At 28.3% G+C, this 23,711-nt stretch overlaps 2 protein-coding genes across 3 annotated transcripts; both read right to left on the bottom strand.

Moving 5' to 3' along the window:
• Positions 1–4,917: 4,917 nt before the first annotated feature.
• LOC100166212 (tricarboxylate transport protein, mitochondrial) lies at positions 4,918–12,186 on the bottom strand. Its single transcript, XM_008188556.3, has 5 exons — positions 11,778–12,186; positions 8,271–8,478; positions 7,972–8,195; positions 6,235–6,529; positions 4,918–6,089 (listed from the first exon to the last, which is right to left on the bottom strand). The coding sequence occupies exons 1-5, from the start codon at positions 11,887–11,889 to the stop codon at positions 5,981–5,983; spliced, it is 948 nt and encodes a 315-aa protein (XP_008186778.1). The 5' UTR covers positions 11,890–12,186; the 3' UTR covers positions 4,918–5,980.
• Positions 12,187–18,424: 6,238 nt separating this feature from the next.
• On the bottom strand, positions 18,425–22,995 carry LOC100573667 (equilibrative nucleoside transporter 1). 2 transcript variants are annotated; one of them, XM_016807485.2, is made up of 12 exons: positions 22,753–22,936; positions 22,515–22,693; positions 22,137–22,292; positions 21,840–21,921; positions 21,299–21,471; positions 21,073–21,218; positions 20,767–20,999; positions 20,190–20,318; positions 19,857–19,968; positions 19,697–19,782; positions 19,413–19,612; positions 18,891–19,027 (listed from the first exon to the last, which is right to left on the bottom strand). In XM_016807485.2, the coding sequence occupies exons 3-12, from the start codon at positions 22,271–22,273 to the stop codon at positions 18,916–18,918; spliced, it is 1,410 nt and encodes a 469-aa protein (XP_016662974.1). In that variant the 5' UTR covers positions 22,274–22,292; positions 22,515–22,693; positions 22,753–22,936; the 3' UTR covers positions 18,891–18,915. The 2 variants fall into 2 exon arrangements, with proteins under 2 accessions (XP_029347110.1, XP_016662974.1); XM_029491250.1 differs by having other exon boundaries at positions 18,425–19,027; positions 22,515–22,995.
• Between the last annotated feature and the right edge of the window lie 716 nt (positions 22,996–23,711).

The following is a 23,711-nucleotide window of genomic DNA, read 5'->3' as shown; positions in this document are numbered from 1 at the left end:
GTAGTTACATAAATGATTTGTATTTATATAAAAGGAACGTCGTCGTAAACGTATTAATGTTTAACACAACGTCCCGGGAGCTAGCACAGTACGTGCGAAAATCACCACGGACACCAATCCGTACGCCCGTTATACATACCTAAACATTAGCGATTCCGTTTGAAAATTAGTTCCGTATTGTTCAGTTCCGTAAATATTGCATATTCGTATCGTAACCGTATACGCGGTAAACTACACACACACACACACACACACACATGTTTATGTATTTAAACTATACACGTGTACGGTATATATCACATACATAGTGTTTATACTCATATATATATATACCTAACCCTGTATATGTATATATATATAGGGTGATTTTTTAAACATGCTCGCGCCCTATTTGTATGCTTAAATTATGCATACATTCAAATCACCATGTGTATATATAATAATAATTATTATGTATAGGTACAATGTAATATTATATATATATATATCATAATTTATATGATGTAAACCGTAAGTTGTAACTTCTATAAGACTTCATTAATATAGGTAGGTACAGCGTTGTCACGGCGTGGTAAAAGGTATATGGGTACCTACTACAGCAGTATATATTATTATATTAAGCAGCACTCGCGTATAATTAGACGATTGTTTATTGAACATGCCACCGGTGTGCAAAAACCGTATTAGTCTATAATAATATAGACTCTATATTATATTATAATACGTCATATTGTGTTACATATTGTGCTGCAGGCTTTATCATCATAATATCTACTCCAAAATACAATATATCGTGGATGTAAGTGACTGGCCGAAATCGTGTGAACATTTAGTATTTACCTACATTTATCCCTAAAAATAATTAACTACACTGAGAGTCTATCTCTTTAGTTTGAAATATTATTATTTTTAGGTTAAATCGTAAGTGCATATAATTAAATGTATGCAGTATGCATAATATCCATTAGCACGACATTAGCAGTTTGGAGGAAGGTATGCAAGAGAAACTTCAACCCCAGGGGGGTTCAATATTACTAATTAGCACACCCACCGCAAACCCAACCTTAATAATGAGATTTTTAAATGTTAAATTACATTTGCTGAAATCGGTATTACAAGATTCCGGAAAAATGGACCCACTGCAGTGGTGTAGCTAAACTGCCTATCTAAAACTCCGGGTGATCGTAAAGTTTTTATTACCTACCCAATTATAGACGGGACGAAAAAAGGGAGAGTCATATCGAAATCGTGCATTGCAATATAATAATTCAGTTGTTATTATGTAATTATGAGTCTTATTATATAGACAAAAATAGTATAATATACATAATAATATGTGGGTGTACAATATGATCGACGATACTATAACTTTATAATATCCTGATAAGTTGTTCGACTTGTTTGCTCGTTGACATTTTTAGTCTAGTTGTTATTATACGTATACACATGAATGCCGACATATGATGCAACTTTTATATGTATATTAGGTTTTAATATTATTATGCAGGATGGAGGTATATAATATATTTTAAATAATTGCATACAGGTAGGTACCAATAATTTTGACATCAGAATTGAACTATCGAAATTTTTCATTTACATGCTAATGTCCAAAATGTTTATATCCATCTGGTTTTCATTTGGATATTGCAATATGTACACGTCCGAATCAAATAGAACTTCAAATTTTTCACTTATCTACCTACTGAATCCTATAATTATTACTAATAAAAGTGCCTACTGGCTAATAAATTACATTATATGCGTACTGCAGGGTTTATTTGTCTGTTATCAGATCGCTGATTTACAGTTTGTACTTTCAGGTATAATTGCCGGTTCAGTGAAAAAAAAAACATTAGAGCTAACTACTTGATAGACCTTGTACTTTATACTCCCGTTGAAATAGGTGTATGCATTCTGATAATCTAACTTATAACTTCCAAATAGATACATAGGAGAGTAGCGTCCTATAACTTGTACATCGTTGATATTAATTGACACAGAATATATAACAGTATCGAGCAATTTAAAATGACAAGTATTAAGTAAAACATGTGAATTGAAATAAATAAAATATTAACAACTGATTACGACTTACTTACTTAATACTTACACAATTCAAATTTTACCACACTAAGCGGCTCAGTCGCCAGTGGACCAGTGCACATTATTTCAAGTTTTCTTTCTGCGACAATATTATTAAACATTACGATTTACGAACAGTCAAACACACCGTATGTCAAGTGGCAGCCGTTTTGTAAGATTGCAGCACCCTGTATGGTACGATGTAATATTATGTATTCTGTATAGGTAACCCGCGTATACAAACAAAATGTCGATTTGTGATATTAATTATTACGCAGAGAGGGTTCCTATAGTTTCCTATAGATATAACATCATGATGCGGTCACGTGACCGTATTGTTGGTTTAGGTCGTCTGCGTAGGTTTCGCGTAGTAGTGACTGCATCGCAGCAAAAGGTCGAGGTTTTTTGTTTTTCTGAACAATTGTAAATTTAATTCATACAAACGGGCGGGCGTATACCTACCTCTCTATCTAAACGCCAAGTCCGCCGATCGCGTCACACAACGCGATTGTTCGTAGTCTCCGCAATAATCTGTCCCATATAATAATATTATAATCGGCCAAGATATGCCTATATATAATTTATCTTATTATTTTTTATAATATATATATATATATACGTATACGGTATATAGGATCGTTTGATTCGCGCGGATGTTTAATTAGTGATTTTTTATTTTGCTTATTTTTTTTCTCGTCGATCGATCGTAAAAAAAACCGTCTCGTTATATTGTTCGCGTCACTCAACTGTAAAACGCATATACCGTCCTATCATGGGCTATGGTAAGACTATATGTCCTTACTCCTCAGAGCCGATCTAGCCCAACACGCGAATGCCATGGCACGATTCTCGATTGATTATTGCAACTGGGCGGTGGTATAAGGAGACCGTAAAATGTTATCCAACGGCGTTTATTGTTTCTTCGTGAAAAACCCTTTGTTTCCCACGTGTAGGTATGTAGACTACAGACGTATCACGTATCGCCATAAATTATAATACATATCTCAAACAAAATTTTTTTTTTATCAAAAGCTAATTTCCAACATAATCGAAGCAGACTAAATATAAATATTTTTTTAAGTATTATTCAAAGTTCCTATCGATTTCCTAATATTTCTTAGTAAACTATAATATATTTTTCGTTTTTTAATCAGTGGCATAAATGCATACTTACATTTTTTCAAAATTTTCCCTGGAGCAAACAACATACAATTAGTAAAGCTAATGGATCTGTGATTCCGTGTTAATTTCTGTTGCACCGAACGATGTCATTTGAAAAGCCGAATCACGTGTGCCTGGTGTCATGTGCGTATTTGGCATTTGCCTATTGTTTTAAAATTGAATGAGTTTGTTGATTAACTTATAAAATCAGAAATAGGCTTAAACCCTTATCTGCGATATACTCTATAATTTTAAAAAAAACCTCATGACTTTCAGACAGCGGTTAAAGTGATTAAATGTTAACTAAATATATATATATTAGCATTTTCAATGAATACCATTCATTGAAATATTTTGTATTTTTTCAGCTTGTTATGACCATGAGAAATTTTTTTTAAATTATTCTCGATAAAAACACTTTCACTTAGTAAAAAAGCTTGACCATTTTTGTGAAATTACGTCCTAAGAAGAAAGAAAAATACAATTTATGTGCCTAACTATATTTGTAGGTACCTATTTGATTAAATTTAATATATTTGGGTTACATGATTAGGTATAAAATGGATATTCTTGCTAGGTACCTACCTATTTACAAAAGCAATTAATATTTCAAGAAAAAAATTGTTGGTTTGACAAATTAATGAATATTGTTAAAACATTGCATGGTAATATAGAATACTAAAAATAAAATATGAGTCACAGACCACAGTACCCCTTGCCATTTTGTACCACTTAAACTCCTATTATCGGATGAGTAGTTTCCGAGATCATTGGCATCAAAGATTCTCATTTTCACGTTTATATTTTACTACATATATGAAAACATTTTTATTTGGGGTTTAATAGATACATAATATGATATAGGGTCAAAGGTACCTAACCTAATCACACGGTGAAGCAGCCGAGTATAGTTTCAACTTCCTACCTATTAATTATATTATGGTAACTTCTATTAATTACATAATTTCCACGGAATATTAAATCATTAACTTAGTACGTTACCTACAGTTGAAACTTGATCAAAAGTTAGCAGATAAAATTTAGTTTTGAAATTATATTATAAAAACATGTAAGTACAAAAAATGCCATTTATCAAGAATTCAAGTGACGCCGAGGTGGCGAGGTGATTGCAGTCTTTTAGTTTGCTTTTTTTTTAATTTTCAATTCATACCTTTAGGTATCTATGCCATAACCTTAAACCTTTCAAAAAGCTAATGATATTTTTACACATATTCTAGTTGCAATATAATATTAATAACAATATGTTTGACTACACAAAACTACATCTCATCAATTACAGTACATATTACAGCAATAATGATATTGTAATAATTTAAATGTCTTAAAAGGTTTTACTATAAAATAAATAATAACAACTAAATATAATTTATAATTTAATTGTTTTAATAATTTCACTCATATTTTGTAAAATATTGTATCTATACATTAGATTTTAGATTTAGGTGTACATACATAAAATATTAGTATATTTCCTAACTCTAACAAAACAAAATTATTCTGAAAAAAAAATGTATAATTAAAACAAAATTAAGAACCTAAATTGTTTTATAAATGCATAAATATACTTGATTTTTATTTGAGGAGTTAGGAAAAACAAATTATACATAAATTGTAAAAATTTGTTAAAAAGATGTATGACAGTACAAAAAATTCAAATAAATGTAGGTATATTTATCAATCATACTATTGAAATCTTTTAATTCTTCAATTAAAAATGTTTTGTTGTTACATAAAATGTATCACAAAGATATGATATGTTTACAAACGTTTCAATATGAAATTTTCAAATATCTGTGATACACTCTGTATTAAGTTATATTTAAACATATTAAAGTCTTACAAAACATGACAAAAATATAATTTAAACAAAAATTTTTAACAATAATCAATATACAGTAGTCTATAAATTTAAACAATTATGGCAAAATGTGTATGAAGTATTATAATATTTATAATATTATGTAACATTCAGAATTTAAATCTATAAAATTATATTTTTAGACTAGATTAAATAGTTTTTCATAGTTTTGAGTATATAAAAATATATAGTTAGATCTTATTCTTGATAGTAATAAAGGTAAAAATACAATACATTTCTACTTATTGTCGTCAACCTTAATAAAATGGCAAATATTAATCTTGATTAATCGATTGTTAATTTACATCTCCCATAAAATAAAAGTAAAAACATCAAACCTTAAGTAACTAACAGACAAATAAACGAACCCCAACAATTTAAATTTTGTGAACACATAGAAAAAACTATACCGCAAAATAAATATATTATATAATATAAAACACAAACATATTAAATGTTTATACTTTATTGACAAACTAAAATAACGAATCAATAATTTTTTAACTAAAAAAAAAAAAACATAAAAACAATATTAATAATTATTATAAAAAATGTGTGCGTTTTATTCGTTTTGGAATGTAAAAATGTCCAATAAAAATAATTTACTTTCTACTAGATGATTTATTATAAAAATAACAATATTTAAATAATTTGAATTATTAATTCTAATTTTAAAATTTGAGTAGTAAAAAATCATTTAAATAGTATAGTTGACAGAATATTGATCAATATATCGATAATTAAGTGAATAATATGTGCAGTAAACTGTGATCATCCAGAAGAAATAATTAGACAGTTTACTTTTTCCTCTTACTAATATTTTTATATAGATGTTGATAATTTTTAATATGTAAATCAAGGCCATACTTTTTTGAAAAGATCCATAAATGAATCATAAATCATGAATGTTATACCAACATCCAAACACACTCTGCTAAGCCGTGGCACAGTTCCTTTGTAAAACCTAAACAAAAATATGAAATTGCTTATAAATGGAAAATTATTATTATGTTTTTTTTTTGTTTTTTAAATATAAATGCAAGTATATAAATTAAGTTGAGATATGAATAGAACACAATTGTTTTGATCATAATTAAATTAATTCTTACGCTGTGGGTCCTTCTTTTTTCCATATTTGAAACATGCAGTCAACTGTGCTCTTGTACTTATGGGCTTCTAGTCCTTGCATGCGTGTCTTAACAACATCTAATGGTGTATTACCGTAAACACTAGCGGCACCTGCTGCCATACCAAAAACTCCAACTAATAGTTTAGGTACTGGTTTGTTAGGATCATCGCCCTTGTAGAGATTTTTTAATGCACCCATTACATAAAATCGAATTGCTTGGTTAGTACCTTGTTTCAATATAGTTGGCATCAATCCTTGATAAACACCACTAATACCTATAAAATAAAACAAAAAATTAATTTTTTTAAACAAGTTTTAAATTTACATTTTGGGAACATTACAGATGCCAATTACTAACAGTAAAGTTCAAAACTTAACTCTAATACCATGCTTAATAAAGCAAAAATATGCTCTAAACATGTGAAACAAAAAAATATATTTGATATTAAATCTTAATGCATAATATAACAAAAATAAGAAGCTGAACAGTTTTATTGGGGCACGTAATAATTAATAACTAACTAATAACTAATAAGTATCAAAAGTCCAACTATAAATTAGAATTATTTTTAAAACAAAAATATATATTACAACAACTATACAAGCTTTTAATAAATGGATATATAAGTTTTACAGACAACAGATAATTATGATATAAAATCAGTACTTTTTTAAAGTTAACATTTAAGGTTTTTGTGTTTTGTATCATATAGACATACAAGACGCCCTAGATGTTATTTTACTTATAACTTCATATCATACCAACTATGGGTTATAAAGCAATAAATATAATGAACCAAAAAAAAAATAAAAATGTATAAATGCAATAACTTCTAAACCATAAGTAGTAGATAATACAATGGTCTGACAAAATAGTCATTACATTTAATAACAACGTAAAAGTTTTGATGTGCTTAACAATTAAAAATATTTAAATATTTAAATTTAAACGCATAGATTAAATAATTAAATGTGAAATCTTCTACCATGACCCACCCCTTTTATGTACCTAATGATAAAATATATGATTCACTTATTCGACTATGGGTTTTTAGTAACAAGGAATAAAACAAGTAAGTACCAACAAATAACAATAACAATTTACATTTCAAAGTTAGCTATTCCCACAACAATACAGCTGAAAAAAAAGAAAGCTTTTAACAGAATTTTTTTTAGAATCTTAAACCTATGTAATTTTATAAATATCAAAAATTGTATGAATATATGAAAGTAAAATAAACTTATTATAAGACATTTTATATTATTTTTATGATCAAAACAATTAATAAATTAAAGTTATATTTTGGTTTTTAAATTTTACCTCGACATAGTTTACCAATTGTTTTTAAACCTAATAATAATAATTTTGTTTGTTTCGACCTACATTTCTAAGGTCTATAAATAACATTTCACACATATTAACGAGTAACGACCATCATACAAATTCAGTTGCTCCTAAAAAACTGTCCAGCTTGTTGTTCTTTGAACAGCTAAAAATGAAACCCTTCATTAATTTGAATGTGTGGGACAATTTATGTAGAATATCAATTGTGACAAATGAAAGTGCAAAGTGCACTACAACTTTTTATAAATTGATATAAGACAATACTATAAAAATGGAATAACTCATATTGAGTATAGTATTATTATTATTATTATTCATATTAACTAAATACATAATAATAATAGTTTCATATAATTTTGTTTTGTTAGTAACCTTGTTCTTTGATGATAATACTGGTCCCGTGGAAAAAACCTTTGAACCTTGGTTTTTCTAGTCGTTGGTCATTGATAAACTTCACTTTCACGGTTTCCATTGGGGTGACTGCGAGTATGGCTTCAGACACGCCAGCGCCAAGACCACACAAGACTCTTTGAGTAGCTGTTAATTCTCCATTGCCTCCTGTCATTTGAGTACTAAGAGCTTCAAATGCACCAAACCTATTCATAGAATTATTTTATTAAAATACATTGTATTAATAATTTAGTTTAAATGATTTTTTTTTTTAAATTTACCTAACAGCTGATTTTGGAATGGATCCATAAAGTAACACACTAAGTCCACGATATAGACCAAATACACCATGGCTTTTCACAGTCTTTTTAACACAATCCATTATACCATTATATTTTCTAGCACCAGCTTTTTCGTCGAGTTGAATTTGTGTTTTTACATATTCAGTTGGATAAGTAATACATATTTCTATACCTCCAGTAATTCCACCTATAAAACAAATAATTTAATTTAAATATACCTACATTCAAATATTATGATTTAAAATAAATTTGAAATCTAGTTAAATAATAGCACTTTATAAATTGATTATTTAAAAGTATGTTTTATATTTGATTATAACACTTATACAGTTATACATCACCTAACAAATAATTGTGTTAATATAAATGCACAAATAATTGAATAATTGTGCTTATAAATGCCTAAAAAAAACTATAAACTAGAGATAAATTGGTTATATTTTTTAAATTTATAAATTTATATATAATCAAGTCAAATTTATCTGAATATTTTTAATAATTGAAAATATATTTTCTGAAAAAAAGATGTGTGGATTATTTTTATGATGTGCGAGAATTATTTAAACTAAATTTAGTAGAAACTTGCAACAAAATTCTCAGAAACAAAAACGAGTAGTAAATCTAAATCTAAATTTATTTTTAAATTATAAATTACTAACTTTATGAATATAATATTACTTAACTATGGTTGAAATTAAATTAAACATTTTAGGTTAACTAATAAATATAGGTATTCAATATTATTGAAAATTAAAAAAATAATTAAACAATCAAACCATATTTTTATTTTTATTGCAAAATTGTTTTTAAAAATATTGAACTCATACATTTTATATTTATAAAGACAAAAATTATTTTATCTATAAATAAATACAAAATTTATTGTAATTATTTTTCTTTTATAGCAGAAACTAATCCACAAATTAATCTTAAAAGATGTCAAGGTTAGGCTCAAGAAGAATAAGTTGTGAACTTTATTGTAATAAATACTATTTACAAATGTGTATATTATACTGTTTAGTGTAATTATTTTGATACTCGGCAGATATATTTTGATATAGTAATATTAGTAAAAGGTAGTTAAAAAAAATGTTTAAATTAAAAATGTCTTTATAACTTTGAATTGCTTTTTTATGTTTTTTTGTTTTGGTTATATAGGTTGCCATTAGTATACTATATAATATGTATTTGGTTATATTGATTTTTATGCTAAATTTGTTTTAAATTTGTATTATAACATAATTAGGAATTGAATATTACCTACATAAATCAGGTAGGTACTTAATTACAAAGTCAATACCAACTAAGAATGAGTTAGGTAATGAAATGTGTGAAGTAGAATTCAAGGTCAAAAAGTATATGCTCCCATTGCTCTCAATGACCTTTGTAAGGACTTTATAGTTATTACTATAATATGATGCTTATCTAGTAACTATATTATAAATGTTCAAAGCATTATCTATATTCTATATCTATACAGTTAACAATACGATATATATAACGCTATTAGTTCTTAAAAAAAATGGTATCAAGAAAGCACACAAATTCAAAAAAATACAAATATAATACATATGTATCCAATAATATAAAAAAAATATATATAATTTTACAACTTTTTAAGCTAAAGATGAACTTCAAAAAATAACAGAAAACAACTAATATTTATTTTCCATAAAATGTATAGGTATTATACAATAGTTTGATGATTGAGGGCATGTCACATGTCACAGTCGAATCAACACAATATGTTATCTCTGTTTCTAAGACTCGACACCCGTCCCAGTGAATGTAATAAAATGTATGTAAATCCAAAGCAGTGGATATAAGCTTTAGATTAGCAGGTAATAGTAACCTAACCTATAATGAAATGTAAGTAATACAATAATCATGCATAATTTACAGATATAAGTAGGTAATGTTTAAATGTCGTTAAATGACATATAGTCAGTAATATGTTCTGAAATTAGTTTCAAAATTTACTGTTTTGGTTTTACAAATAATACATTTCCTATGGGTAGTACATTATTTACAAAAAAAAATTCAAATAACAATATTTATATTTTAATTTTAATTGTTTTATAATACCTTTATAACAAGTGGATTGATTACTAATTAAAAATAATCAAATAGGTACAAATAAATTATGTAATGGAAATTATTGAAATTGTATTATAATTTATATCTATTAATAGCTATAACTAATTAATACCTAGGAACTAATATTATTTTATTGATTAGTTTTATAGCCAATCATTTTATGGTTTTGTTGTGGGTGTAGGTATAAGGTTAGGTTTATTAAAGTTAGCCAAAATAGTTAAAATGCTGAATATGTAATAAGTATCATAATGAATATATTATCTATATAGGTTTCACTATTTTTGCTAACTTTAATAAAGTCATGAAATATGGAAAGAATTTTACTATAATAATAAAATAACCAATATCTATGCAAGAAACGCACAATTTAAATGTACCTCTGGCATTCTAAAAGGTATCTCAATATAATATATTTAAACGAAATCTAAGGCATTAGGATTAATAAGTTAATTAATTAATAAAATACTCAGAATTTCTTTCTTTTTTTTTTTTATTTAATAAGAAAATATACAACTATACAATTAAGCACAACAAGTAATAATGATGAAGAGGATTACATAACATGAAAAATGGCACAATGTAGGAGGGCTCCCAATAGAGCTACCTACTTGGGTATTTTATTAATTAATGGAGGAGGTCTCTAACCCATTTACATTTGAGTCTTCGTGGGGGGTTGTCAGGGATGTATTGTGAAGCAAGATAACTAATGTTGGGGTTACTATGGGAGCTAAATTTTTTGTGGAGTTTTTGGTAAACAGTTTTAGTGACTTGGTTTACGTAATTTATTCTCAGGTCAGAGTGAAGGGTTTTGTTACTTAAGAATTTCTTTTAAAGAAAAAAAAAACAGAATTACACACAGTGTTAAAATATTAAAATTATAGAAATACTTTTAAATGGTTTACACTATCTTCGAATATTTAAAAGTATAAACTAGAATAAATGAAAATTTTAGTTTTTTATAAATAGTAGAATAACACAAAATAATGAGTTTAACTTTCATTCTATATTATTAATCTTATACCATGCCTGTATCTAACCTAAATTTGGCACTTATGGAGTTGTGTATGATTATGAATTGTGATAGCTACTTGGTAATATTTTATATTTTCAGAATAAATATTATGTGTTTCTGAAGCACTTCAACTAGATATTTTAATTTTTAAGTTAACATAAGTAAATGATAATTTCTCAAGCTCGGAGCATAAAATATATAACTATTGAAAGATGGCAAATAAATAAAAAAAAATTTAAACTGTAGTAAATTGTAAACTTTATAAACAAGTGGGTAAGTAATATATTATAATTTATAATATATTATTTGGGTATATATTTTAAATGCCTACAGCTATTAAATATAATATTAGCAGCAATGTTTAAGTAACATCTCACCAGCAACGATGCCCTTCAAGCCCTTGTTGGATCCACCCGCAGGTGCAGCAGCTCCATACGTTGTCATCCATGGTCGGTAAAATGGACTCACAAATTTGTTTTTTCCGTCCATTATGTTTATGACGATAATTTATTATTTATATAATTTAATGTGTAAAAATTGTATTATAAAACAGATACAAAAAGTGTACCGATAATAATTGTACTATTATATTTTTGAAATAATTGTTGCTGAATAAAAATGAAATAAAAATTAGAAAAAATAATTGCTAAATTGCTAAATAATAAATAAATAAAATTCCGACGAATCAAGCAACAACTACAACCATGCTACCTCCAGCTGCAACTATTTCATTTTCTGTAATAATTCTAGTCGCCACTAAACACATTAGCCAGCCCGGCCAACGCCAGTTTGTTATCTCGGATGAAAACGTTGGTACATTTTGATAACAGACCGACCGAACAGCTGATTCTACTGCCACCAGCTCGCAATGTCACTGGAAGAACTATAAAACAAGTAGCTTGTTCATAACTTATTACTACTTATGTCTACATGGAGTCACAGTAACTACATATTGACTATTAATAGTCACGACTACTTGGTAGGAATTAATATAAAATTTAATATTAATTAAATAATATGTTGGTACGTTGTTACTTATTGGTACTCCGGTTCTCGCACTTCAGAACTTGGGTACTTTTTACTCAGGGACAGTAACCATGGTAGCATGATATTATAACTAACTTAGTTATATCATGCGTTGTGGGGTGTAGCCACTAGCCGATTTGTTTCATAAAAAATAGTTCCGGTCATTAAACCATTAAAGTAATAGCCAATAGGTACCTATAGTATAAACCTACTTACTTACCTATAGGCTATACTACTGCTCTAGGCTGTTCTTGAAATTTTCGGTCGGCCTGGCCGGGTACAGCCGCAGTAAAATATTTAATAACACCCAACGCCTCGGTACCTGCTACCAACTACCTAGTTATGTTATAATACAGATGCAACTTCAAATGGTAAATTAATAATACTGCGAATATGGCGTGCATAGCTGGTATAGTTATTAGTTAGTCAGCTCCTTGGGGTAACCGGCCGTGATCTTTTAATGGGATTTGTCCTATTTTTATTGATGTCCTCGATTATCTGGACTTAACAAGACATTTAAAATGGGCTCTTTCTTACTCGTAAGAATTCAATATTTGATTAAAAAAAAAAAAAAAAACCGTAATTTCAAAACAAAATTTCTGAAAAACATCAGATAAATTAATTTAATAAAATGCAAAATTATTATGCTTCAGAATAGATACCTATTAAATATTTGTATTTCTGTACTCAATTCGAAAAAATAAAAACCAACTATTAGGTAAATAATACTGATAAAAAATAGTAAAATATGGGTACCTACCTAATTATTTTCTAAAATATTTAATGACGTTATAACAGTTTTCGAAACAATGAATGTCTTGCGTCAATCAAATCCCCCAATCCTCGGTAAGTATATTACAAATTATAATGTATATAATATTGATTTATAAATATATAATAGGTAAATAAAATAAGTACAGTAGCGGATAACAGAAATGTTTTTCGGTTGGAGCCTTGGCGCCTGGCAGGGGTTATAGCTGGTAATACTACCGTCACGTTTTATAATAATTTGACATTGGTATTAATTAATATTGTTACATAAAAACCGTACAAATTTGTTATAATAATGTTCACGAATAAAGAAATTTGGGGCCTTACCCCTCCTCCTGAGTGCTACACCGAGTATTGGGTGACTATATCTATACTAGGCAATAGGCATAACCCTCGTGATGTCACGTCGTTGTCCGATGGTCATAAACGAGGAAAGCAACTGAATCGTAAATTATTGTATATAGGCTTACAACAAAACACGACTATACATACAACTGTATAGACAGCCAGCAGGTATATATATACAGGTCTATTGTGTGTATATATATATATATATATAGGTCATCGTCTGACCTTCTCCAGACTACTTACTACACAATCCTGTTTACTAATATTATACGATATACCTGTTACCTGTATTGATAGGTACCTATATTATAGCAGGTGAACTGGTAAAATATTTAAAACATGGTACCTGGCACCGTATAGCTATCGTAGTTATTACGTCTTATTATCTATCATGTAAATATGTTGTAAAATACAGTATTATTTGAATAAATATTTTCAAACTTGGTAATACGAATTTAGTTACAATAATAATATATATAGCCACGAGAATATGAGATAGCCAGATAGGTACCAATTTTTAAGGTAGTAAGAAGTCTGATATTATACATATATAATATATAAATATGTTACGGTAAAAGTACGAATACCGGTTAAACCTAGGATAATAGTAACAATAATATAAATGTGTGTATTTAATATATTACGTCGTCTCAGAATGAAAAGGTTCTAAATCAATTTTTTTGAAAAATGGTTTTTTTGCATATTATTATTGAATATTTTTTGTTGTATAATTCAATCCTAAAATCGTATCGATCCGTTGATTATTCAATGAGATACAGAGAATGAAAAGGTTCTAATTCATACGTGAATGATAGGTACGGGCTAACTTAAAAACGTTCTCCTGAACAATTACAAAAATTACGTTAGAACCTTTTCATTCTGAGACGACGATTAGTCATTGATGTAGTACGGTCTAGTACCTACCTAATATACTTGAATAATAAAAATAATTAATAACTTTGGTAAAAATTTTTGGACTTTTACTAACACTGATTGTTTATCCTAAGATTTACCAAATTTCGTTTGTAAAAGTCCGAACTACAAAAATCATTCGGGGTTTGACCAAACGATGTTGTGTATCCTAGGTTTTACCAACAGTAGATAGTCGTCGGCGAAACCTAGGAGTTACCGGTAAATCCTAAGTTTAACCGGTATTCGTACTTTTACTGTAACATGCTAACATATATATATATATATAATCATTGCTGCAATATCGGCCAACTAACTTATATTTTCATTAGGAATAGTGCATTCAAAACTTCGATAGGTATAATAGGTACCTAGTCTAGAATTTAATATTTACAATACATAGCCACATACTTCCGGAACAACTATTTCTCTGAAATACTCAATCCCGAGCAGAGCACTCTCTCAAGGACCCTGGTGTTTCTACACAACACAGGACTACTCAGCTAAATGTAATCCACATCAACATATTGTTTTTCTGTTTCTTTCTGTTACCTACTTTAAAAAAAGGAACTCGTTGCCTCAGTGGCGTATTTAGGAATTTGTCATGGGGAGCGTCCAGATAATTTTTAGAAAACAGAACACTGCGGGGGGCAACGCCCCCCACACCACCAAATTACTCTTCATTAAATAAATATACCATATGTATAAGACGATTTGAAATGTTTGAGTTTTTAATTATCAAATAATAATATGTACACAACAAACTTAAAAAAAGCGGTCAAGTGGATGTCGCTCTGCCGTACAGTAGGTTACAATGGATCAATGTATAGGTAGTATACTAATATAGGTATAATAAGGCACCTAGGTACCCAATATACTATAATGGATATATGTATAATATATTAAGATAATAATATAGATTAGGTATAGGTAGGTACCTTGAACACTAGTCACTAATATACCATAGGGTACTTGAACTTAGGTTTTTTTTCCAAATCAGAAGTATCAAGTAGGTACCTACCTATAATTAATCTTCCATTTAAATGATGTAAGTGATGCACAGGTGCGGTAGGTAGATACAGGTACTTATTAATAGTTCATAATTTTACCACTCATCATATATCATAGTCATACTCCTCGTACAACATAGTACTAATACATTTATAAACATTTATAAAACTATATAGTAGGTACCTACATTAGTACCTTTATTGATAGGTTATAGCAATGGTGTAATTTTGTTTTTGTTGGGGGGGGGGGTTATTATATGTATATAGGTGGGCATTAGCCCCTGTCTGACTTAAGCCGATGACTCGCAGGTTGTTTGAAAAAAAACCCCTATTTTTTAATATTTGGGGAACTCTACACAGGAATTTTGTGTTAAGTGCCTACCAGGCATATATTATTCTATTGCACATTTGGCCTTAAATAATAAATGAATAAAATTAACAACCAAAGAGCTACTGGTAGGTATACCCAAAATTTACACAATATTGTCGTACAAAACAAAGTTAAAAATATTAAAAGTTGAGGTACCAAGGCACACACCAAAAATGTCTACGAACCGTGAGTTAGTAAAAAACACTAAGCTCGTACCTACGTTTCCGCCGAATTACTCGACTTTATAAATTATATGTCACCTCAGCACATCTTGCTTCATTGGCAGGGGTGGCTCCAGAGACATGGTTGGGGGTGGGGCTAAGCTATATTATATTGTTGATATTGTTAATATGTTTTTTTTGTCATTTTGTTTTTAACAATATACATATTTTTTAGAAATACAGTATTGGGAGGGGGCCGCCCTCCCCCTGGAGCCGCCCCTGTTCATTGTCCTGATTGTCTTAATATATTAGTTTCTAAAAACAATTCCCACCTACATTACCTACATATACAGTAAAACTTCCATTAACGGTCACCTCTATAAGATGGTCACCTCTAAGTAACAGTCAATTTTTTTGGTCCTGTCGAGTGTAACCTAGTGTTATTCTACCTCTGTAGGACGGGCACCTCTAAATAGCGGTCTTTATTTACAGTCCCTTCGGTGGCCGTTATATGGAAGTTCTACTATACATATAGACATATAAAATAAAATTATATTGACGAGTGACAACTGTCTGCAATATACGACAATTTATAGTAGAAAAAATCCTTCAATCTTTCAATATCTTTAGTCTTTACAGATAGGAAAATTAATCTAGTTAGTACTTTTCAGCAGAGTCTTTATGTTTAAAACATTGATTTTGTGTTAAACGTTTAAAACACATCTTATTAAACATTAATAAAAATAATGTGTTTAAAACAATATTTTTAGTAAATTTTAAATTAAAATATTCTATGGTTTTTTCTGCTCTGCGGGATACTTTTTTTTATTGATTTTTTTGTTGAAAATTAAATAATTAAATAATATAATTTAAAGATTAAAAACAATGGCATAAAAAAATCGACTCTTTAGAGACTCAGACATCCACCAAGGAACGACCATGCACCACCTGCGACCTACCCACCCTTGACTGATGGTTTCGGCGCCACTGCAGGTTCTGTGACAATACTCTCATACAAAACATAATAATATACAATCATTGAAGCGTACATTCATACATCATACAACAATATAATGTAATCCATCTAGTCATGTAAGTTATGACTTATGAGTTTTGTTTAAATATAAAATAATAATATAATATGAAATACAAACAATTGTGTAACCTACCTACCACTAGGGTTGGGTATATCGTAGTTACATGTAACCAAGTTATGTAACTCGGTTACTTTTGTAAATTGTTTTTACAATTAATCTGGCCAGTGGATATTCAGTGGTTATACGATCTTAGGCGCAAATAGGGGGGGGGGCTTAACCCCCCTAGAATTCCTATAGTCCGCCCCGAAAAAAAAAACTTATGATTTTACTAGATCAGCCTACACTTACCCAACTCTCACCCCCCAAGTTGAACTTTGTCCACCCCTAAGAGTTTGAGTGGCAAGCCCTCAACCTAGATGTCCATAAGACCTTGATTTTGACTCGATTGAAGTCCCAGGCATAAGGAGCGACTACATCAAACTTGTCATACATGAAATGCAAAATTCAAAGTAAAAATGTAAAAAAAAGGTGCTTATTGGTATTCAAGAATACTAATTGATGTTCCATAGTTAATTATAAATATTTAAGAGTAGTTTATACTGCTGGAACAAAATTATCTATAAAATATATAAACATGATTTTTTTTTATAGACATTTTAAGTTCAAACGAAGAATAATGATTAAGAGGACTTCACACTTGCATAATATATTATCTTCATCTTATTAGCGTATAACATAGTAAAATTGAATTCAGTGCCATCAGCAGAACCAATATTAGAGACTAGAGTTAAATTACCTATTACCTATCTAACTTATAAAATTCAGAATAGTATCTTTGTTTTAATGTTAGCAAAGTTACAGACATTTAACACGTTTTAATTTTGAAGTGAGGACTTTTATATTGTAATATTTTACATATTTATGGCTCACTTAAAATTGAAATACCTAAGAAAAACAGACAATTAGAAAACACAAGTAATATTTTTCCCCTTAAGTTAAATAGTGGGTCAATTCACATGTCACTTTAATATTAAAACTAACAACACAAAATTGGTTTTGCTGGATGGTAACTTACAATGTTGTACATTTACAAGACAGAGTTAATACATGTTATGTGGCCTTGACATCCTCTCAATTATATAATTTTAAAAAACGACAAGCTGCAAGCACATATTTTACTATATATAAAATATAAAGCTATAAAGATAAATATATCATAACTATAATCAATGTAGTACTTACTATTGACTATAAAAATGTATATCTATCAAACTATTATTATTTTAAAATAGTATAAAAATGTGACATTAGAATATAATATGTATTATGTAGGTGATTTGAATAAATAATAACAATTAGGAAAATAGTTGTATAGCTAAAATACTCATCAAAATTATAAAAAGTATTTTATTCAAGATTATTCTAGGCTCTTTAAACTTTAAACTAAAACAAATTATTTATTTGGTGAATAAATAAATAAACTTTACTCTTGGTATGAAATTTAATAATGATATAAAATTGTATTACATTATATTATATGATTTCACAGAAATCCTTAAAAATGTATATACTATATACATGAGAATACAATTAAAAAATATTATAACCGTCACAAGTTATTCTTACTCAGTAAGAAGAATGAGAAAGCATAGTAGTCATATCATAGCAGAAAATCATTTTAACAACTGTTTTGTTCAATGAAAAATGTATAAAACTAAAAATATATAAAATTATAAATACAATATAGCTGTTAAACTTATAAGTAGATAACATGATGATTTAATTAATTAAAATGTAAAATGAACAAACAAATAAAATAAAGAACTTATAGTTATAACGATTTGCATAATTTGTAATATATCATATTGGTATGCTTATACATTTTATAGTAAATTAACCATGCCAAAACTTATCAATGATCCAGTAGAAATGCCAATACCAAGGAATGTAATCATCAATGAACTCGCCATTTCCAGTTCATGCTTGTCAACAAAGCTATTAGCAAAAAAAAAAATTATTTAATATCAACATCAAATACATTGATCATTTACAGCAGTGGTTTTCAACCTTTTTGGACTCGCGACCAACTTTTTTAGGCTTACATTTTTCGCGACCCACGTAAGCTTTGTAGAAAAACAAAAACAAAGCTAAAATTGCTTAGTGCCTATATTGTATAGTAATACCTATTATAACTGAATAAACTGAATATACTGTGATTTGATATCCATTATATTATAGAATATAGATTATATAAACTGCATTTTTATTTATTTCACGTATTAAACTTATTTTTTATTTTAAAAATAAGATATCGCAACCCACCGGTTAAAGACCACTGATTTACAGCATATAACAATAGTTAATAGTAACCTATACTTACTAGGGGATAGAAGCCATTGTGATGTTAGAAACTATACCATTGGTAAAACCAAAGATAGAAATAATAACAGCATATAACTGATCATTGTTTATTAAGACAGGTAAATAATGCCGAGGCTTTGCGTTACAGAACATCATCAATGGAATAAAAATAGTTCTCAAAGCAGATAATACTGTGGCTGGCCAAATACTATTGACTGGCTGTAATATTACAATAATTAATATAATTATAGTTCAATCTTATTCAAAATATAAACATATTTGGTTATATAAATTAGTAATTACCAGTTGTATGAGGTTTGACATTACTCTCCCTAAGAAATCACACATACTGAAAAGTAAATAAGCTATCACTGGCAAAAAATATGTATCTAAATATATAAACATCAATATTAATATAGTTACTTATATTTATAAAAGACAAATTAAGGTTTAAAATGTTTACCTGTCCAGACAGTGTGTTCTTCATTCACTGAAGTTATCAGTACAGTAACTGCTGGGTAAACAGACATAGTGACTAAAAAATTGTAACAGGTGCTCAAACCCAATTTCCATATCTATTAAAATGAAAAATAAATATCAAAATTTTACATCATATAAATAATCCTAGTAAAAATTATAAAATATAATAAATGTTCAACTTATATTATAATAATTAGGTAGTTAATATTAATATGATACTAGATATCCCATACTTATTTCAACAGTTATAAATTAAAGTATTGTTGAGTTTTCATGGTTTAGAATTTTAGAAGTTTAAAAACAAACAATTACATACCTTTTTTAAAACCACATATGTATCAACAATAGGAGTTTGTTCATTGCCGAGTAAAGCATATTGTGTAGAAGATGAACGCCTAATCCAGGCGCTTGCAGGTACGTCTTGAACATAATACTTATAAATAGTCTAAAAGAATGAATTTTTTTTTAATAGTTAATGCAAAATAAAATAAAGAATTGTAGATCATTTTTTTAATTGCCTTATTTGCCTACAAAATATGACAATGGGTCTTGTTACTTCTTTTGATTACTCTAATTTCATATTTTATGATAAAAAAATAACATTTACAATTTAAAAACCTCATTAAGTGAGATTACAGGTCTAGTAAGGTTATAAATGAAATATTTTTACTATTATTTTAAAAATTTTATTTAATGACACATGCGTTAAAGCGTGAAATAACTTGAAAAACACAACCTATAACCATGATTGGATTGATAGCCTAGTCTATATACCTATAGACTAGACTAGAACTTAGTAGGTTGCATACAAGACATGATTAAATGTTAATATTTTTAAGCTTTAAAAAATAATTATTTTGAAATTAAATCATGGTATTTTAAAATGTACTAACTGTTTTGACTAAAATAGCGTATAAAACTAGAGAGAGCAAGATGAATATATCGGCAAATAAGAAATAAACGAAGGCACTGTGGACAGACGATGCACCCCACCACAAAGCCAATATTTGAGCTAATGCAGCGACAATGCCTCCCAATGCTTGACCACATACAGTTGCTGTCATGTAGCTACTATCAAAAAAGGTGACTAAATTGAACACAGCTCCTTGCATTATAGAACTTCCAACTAAAAAAGACATGAGTTTTATTAAATATTTTACTTCAACATAAGTAATAATAGCTATGTTAACTGAACTCACTGTTTAAAAAAATGACTGTTCCTAATGTTATTATAAAGAACAATATTTGCCATGAATCGGAATCCAAATTAACTAAAATTGTTGTAATTGTGAACAAAACAAGCATTAACATCAACGAACTGATCATTCGAAAATGAATTGACATCCTAGAAATATTAAACTTTTTTTAGCTTTTAAGATATTAAACTATTCATAGTGAATGTTATTATATTATTTTATTTCTTACTTTTTAGCTAAATATGTATTTAGTAATAAGGTTAGTGAACTAGGAACTGATGCGGCAATGGTAAGAAAAGAAGTGAAGTTGGCTTGAAGTCTTGAATGACTATGGTCCTCATTCGGTACAAGAAAAATAACTTGGGTGTCATTTGGCAAATTGCGTAGTTTATACATCCAATACTTGAGATTAAAACAAAACATATAAATGCGATTAGGTATATACATTGGATAAGTTACTATAAATGTATAACCCAAATTCATACAATCATAAAATGAATAAGCAAAGGTAAAATTTATTTTCAATTTAATCTGCCCTAGTTGCTATTAAACGATAAAACATTATTATATCCTGAAGTTAAACAATACATGACGTATTGTAAAGAACATGCAAAACGGATATCAAATGTATAATTTTTTAATAAAAGTTGAATAAATATAACAATAATTACATTTTAAATTAAAATGTATATAGTTTATATTATATATTTTTAATATAATTTCAGATATCTAATATTATAATTATTTAAGATAAAAATTATAAAACTTACATCATTTGCTGTCATAAAAAAGTACCATGGAAGTAGAAGACAAGTACCAAGTACATAAAATATTAAAAATCCAAAATTGTACCTGAAAAAGAAAACGTAATACAGTTAACATATTTTTAAGTCATATGTAATTATTTGAATAATTACTTAGTACACATTAAAACTTTTTTTTTCATAATTATGAACTGAAGTTAAGTACTTTATAAATATAAATATACCTACTAAGAAACAGTTAAAGAATTCAATAAACATTTTTAAGTTTTTAGAATTTTTCTTTACACATAAATCATATTTTACCGGTCTGGTGGTTTTGTTAGGACAGTGTTGCATTCGTTAACAATTATATCATCAACATTTTTATCTAATACTTCTGGAAGCCCAAATAATCTGTTGTTAACTGTGTCGCCAAATACTAGAGGGTCCTGATCGTCCATATTTGATTCTCTTTAAAATCTAGGTAAATATTTAAATGTATTAATCTATGTGCACGTTTAATAAGCAATACGATTAGAAATTTCTTGACAACAATAACCATAATATTTATTAAGCCCATGGACCAAATAGACCCATTGTTTAAGTATGTAACAACTAATTAATTATCAAATAAGTATAATAAAAGTATAACACTAATATCAATAAAGAAACTTAAATTATTGAGAAACAAAAGGTACATACCTATTATATTTAATCTGATTACCATGCATTCGGATTCTTACTGACTATCCGCGAGAAGAAAAAACCAAATGCATTATAAAGCTTATTGATGTTTACAATATTAAAATTAATTATATGTTCTTATATTAATTGTTTCATGCATATTACAATTAATAATGTAACTGGTCAAATAATATGTTCTAAAACAATAATCATTTAATATTAATAATAATAATTATAGTGCCCACTGATCATATACCAGTGTAGGTATAGTTTAGTCTGCCCAGGGTACTATTACAACTGCCATTAGAAAACTAAAATAGTAAATATTGTTTTAACAAAAAAAAAAAATATTATATTATAAAATATTATTAAGAAAGTAGAATAATATTGCGTTCTACCATATTGATATTATTTGTTATTACTATTTAATATTTCTTATTACAAAAACAACAGAATGTTGTTCTACGGATTGTGATTATTATTATAAATCATAACACTTAATTATAAGATAAGAGTGCCTACCTATTATGATATTATAATTTATAATTTTTTAGCACGCAGGCCACAGAGATAACAAAATAACAATGTAGATTAATCGAAACCAAATACTTAAAATATCGTTTCGATAGTTCTTACTATCACGGAACAACACTATCGCAAGTTACTACTATCGCAGTATCGCGCCTAGAAATTGAGAGTCCAAAATGTTGAAATATTTTGATATACACTGCTATACATAGGCGCAAATAGCGTTTGAGATTTGGGGGGGGGGGGCTAATAGGGCCTTACTTTGATAATATTGAATAAGCTTAAAAGAAAATGTAGGAAATGTCCGGGAGGGCTATAGACAATTTTGGGGGGGCTTAGCCCGTAAAGCCCCCCCTATTTGCGCCTATGCTGCTATAAGTCATGATATTAATAAGTGTTAGTACTGCTAATTGCTATAAGTTATAAGTTTATAACCATATACAGGATAATGGCATACGGTGTAATTCACCAAACATGCTCACCCCTTTTGATTTTTTCAATAATGCAGTTATTCAAAATCAGTACCTACAACCTACAGGCTACACTGCTACAGCACTCTGAAAATTTGGATATACGAATATTTGGCCATGTGGAAAATGTTCGTATTAGGTACATCCAGGGCCGTCCTTTGAGGGGGTCTCGGGGGATGTCTCACCCACCCCCCACCCCCACAACTCAAGATTTTTT

The sequence above is a fragment of the Acyrthosiphon pisum genome, chromosome A3 (assembly GCF_005508785.2).
Source record: "Acyrthosiphon pisum isolate AL4f chromosome A3, pea_aphid_22Mar2018_4r6ur, whole genome shotgun sequence".
In the NCBI taxonomy this organism is placed as follows: domain Eukaryota; kingdom Metazoa; phylum Arthropoda; class Insecta; order Hemiptera; family Aphididae; genus Acyrthosiphon; species Acyrthosiphon pisum.
This window is presented reverse-complemented; position numbering and strand designations above follow the sequence as displayed.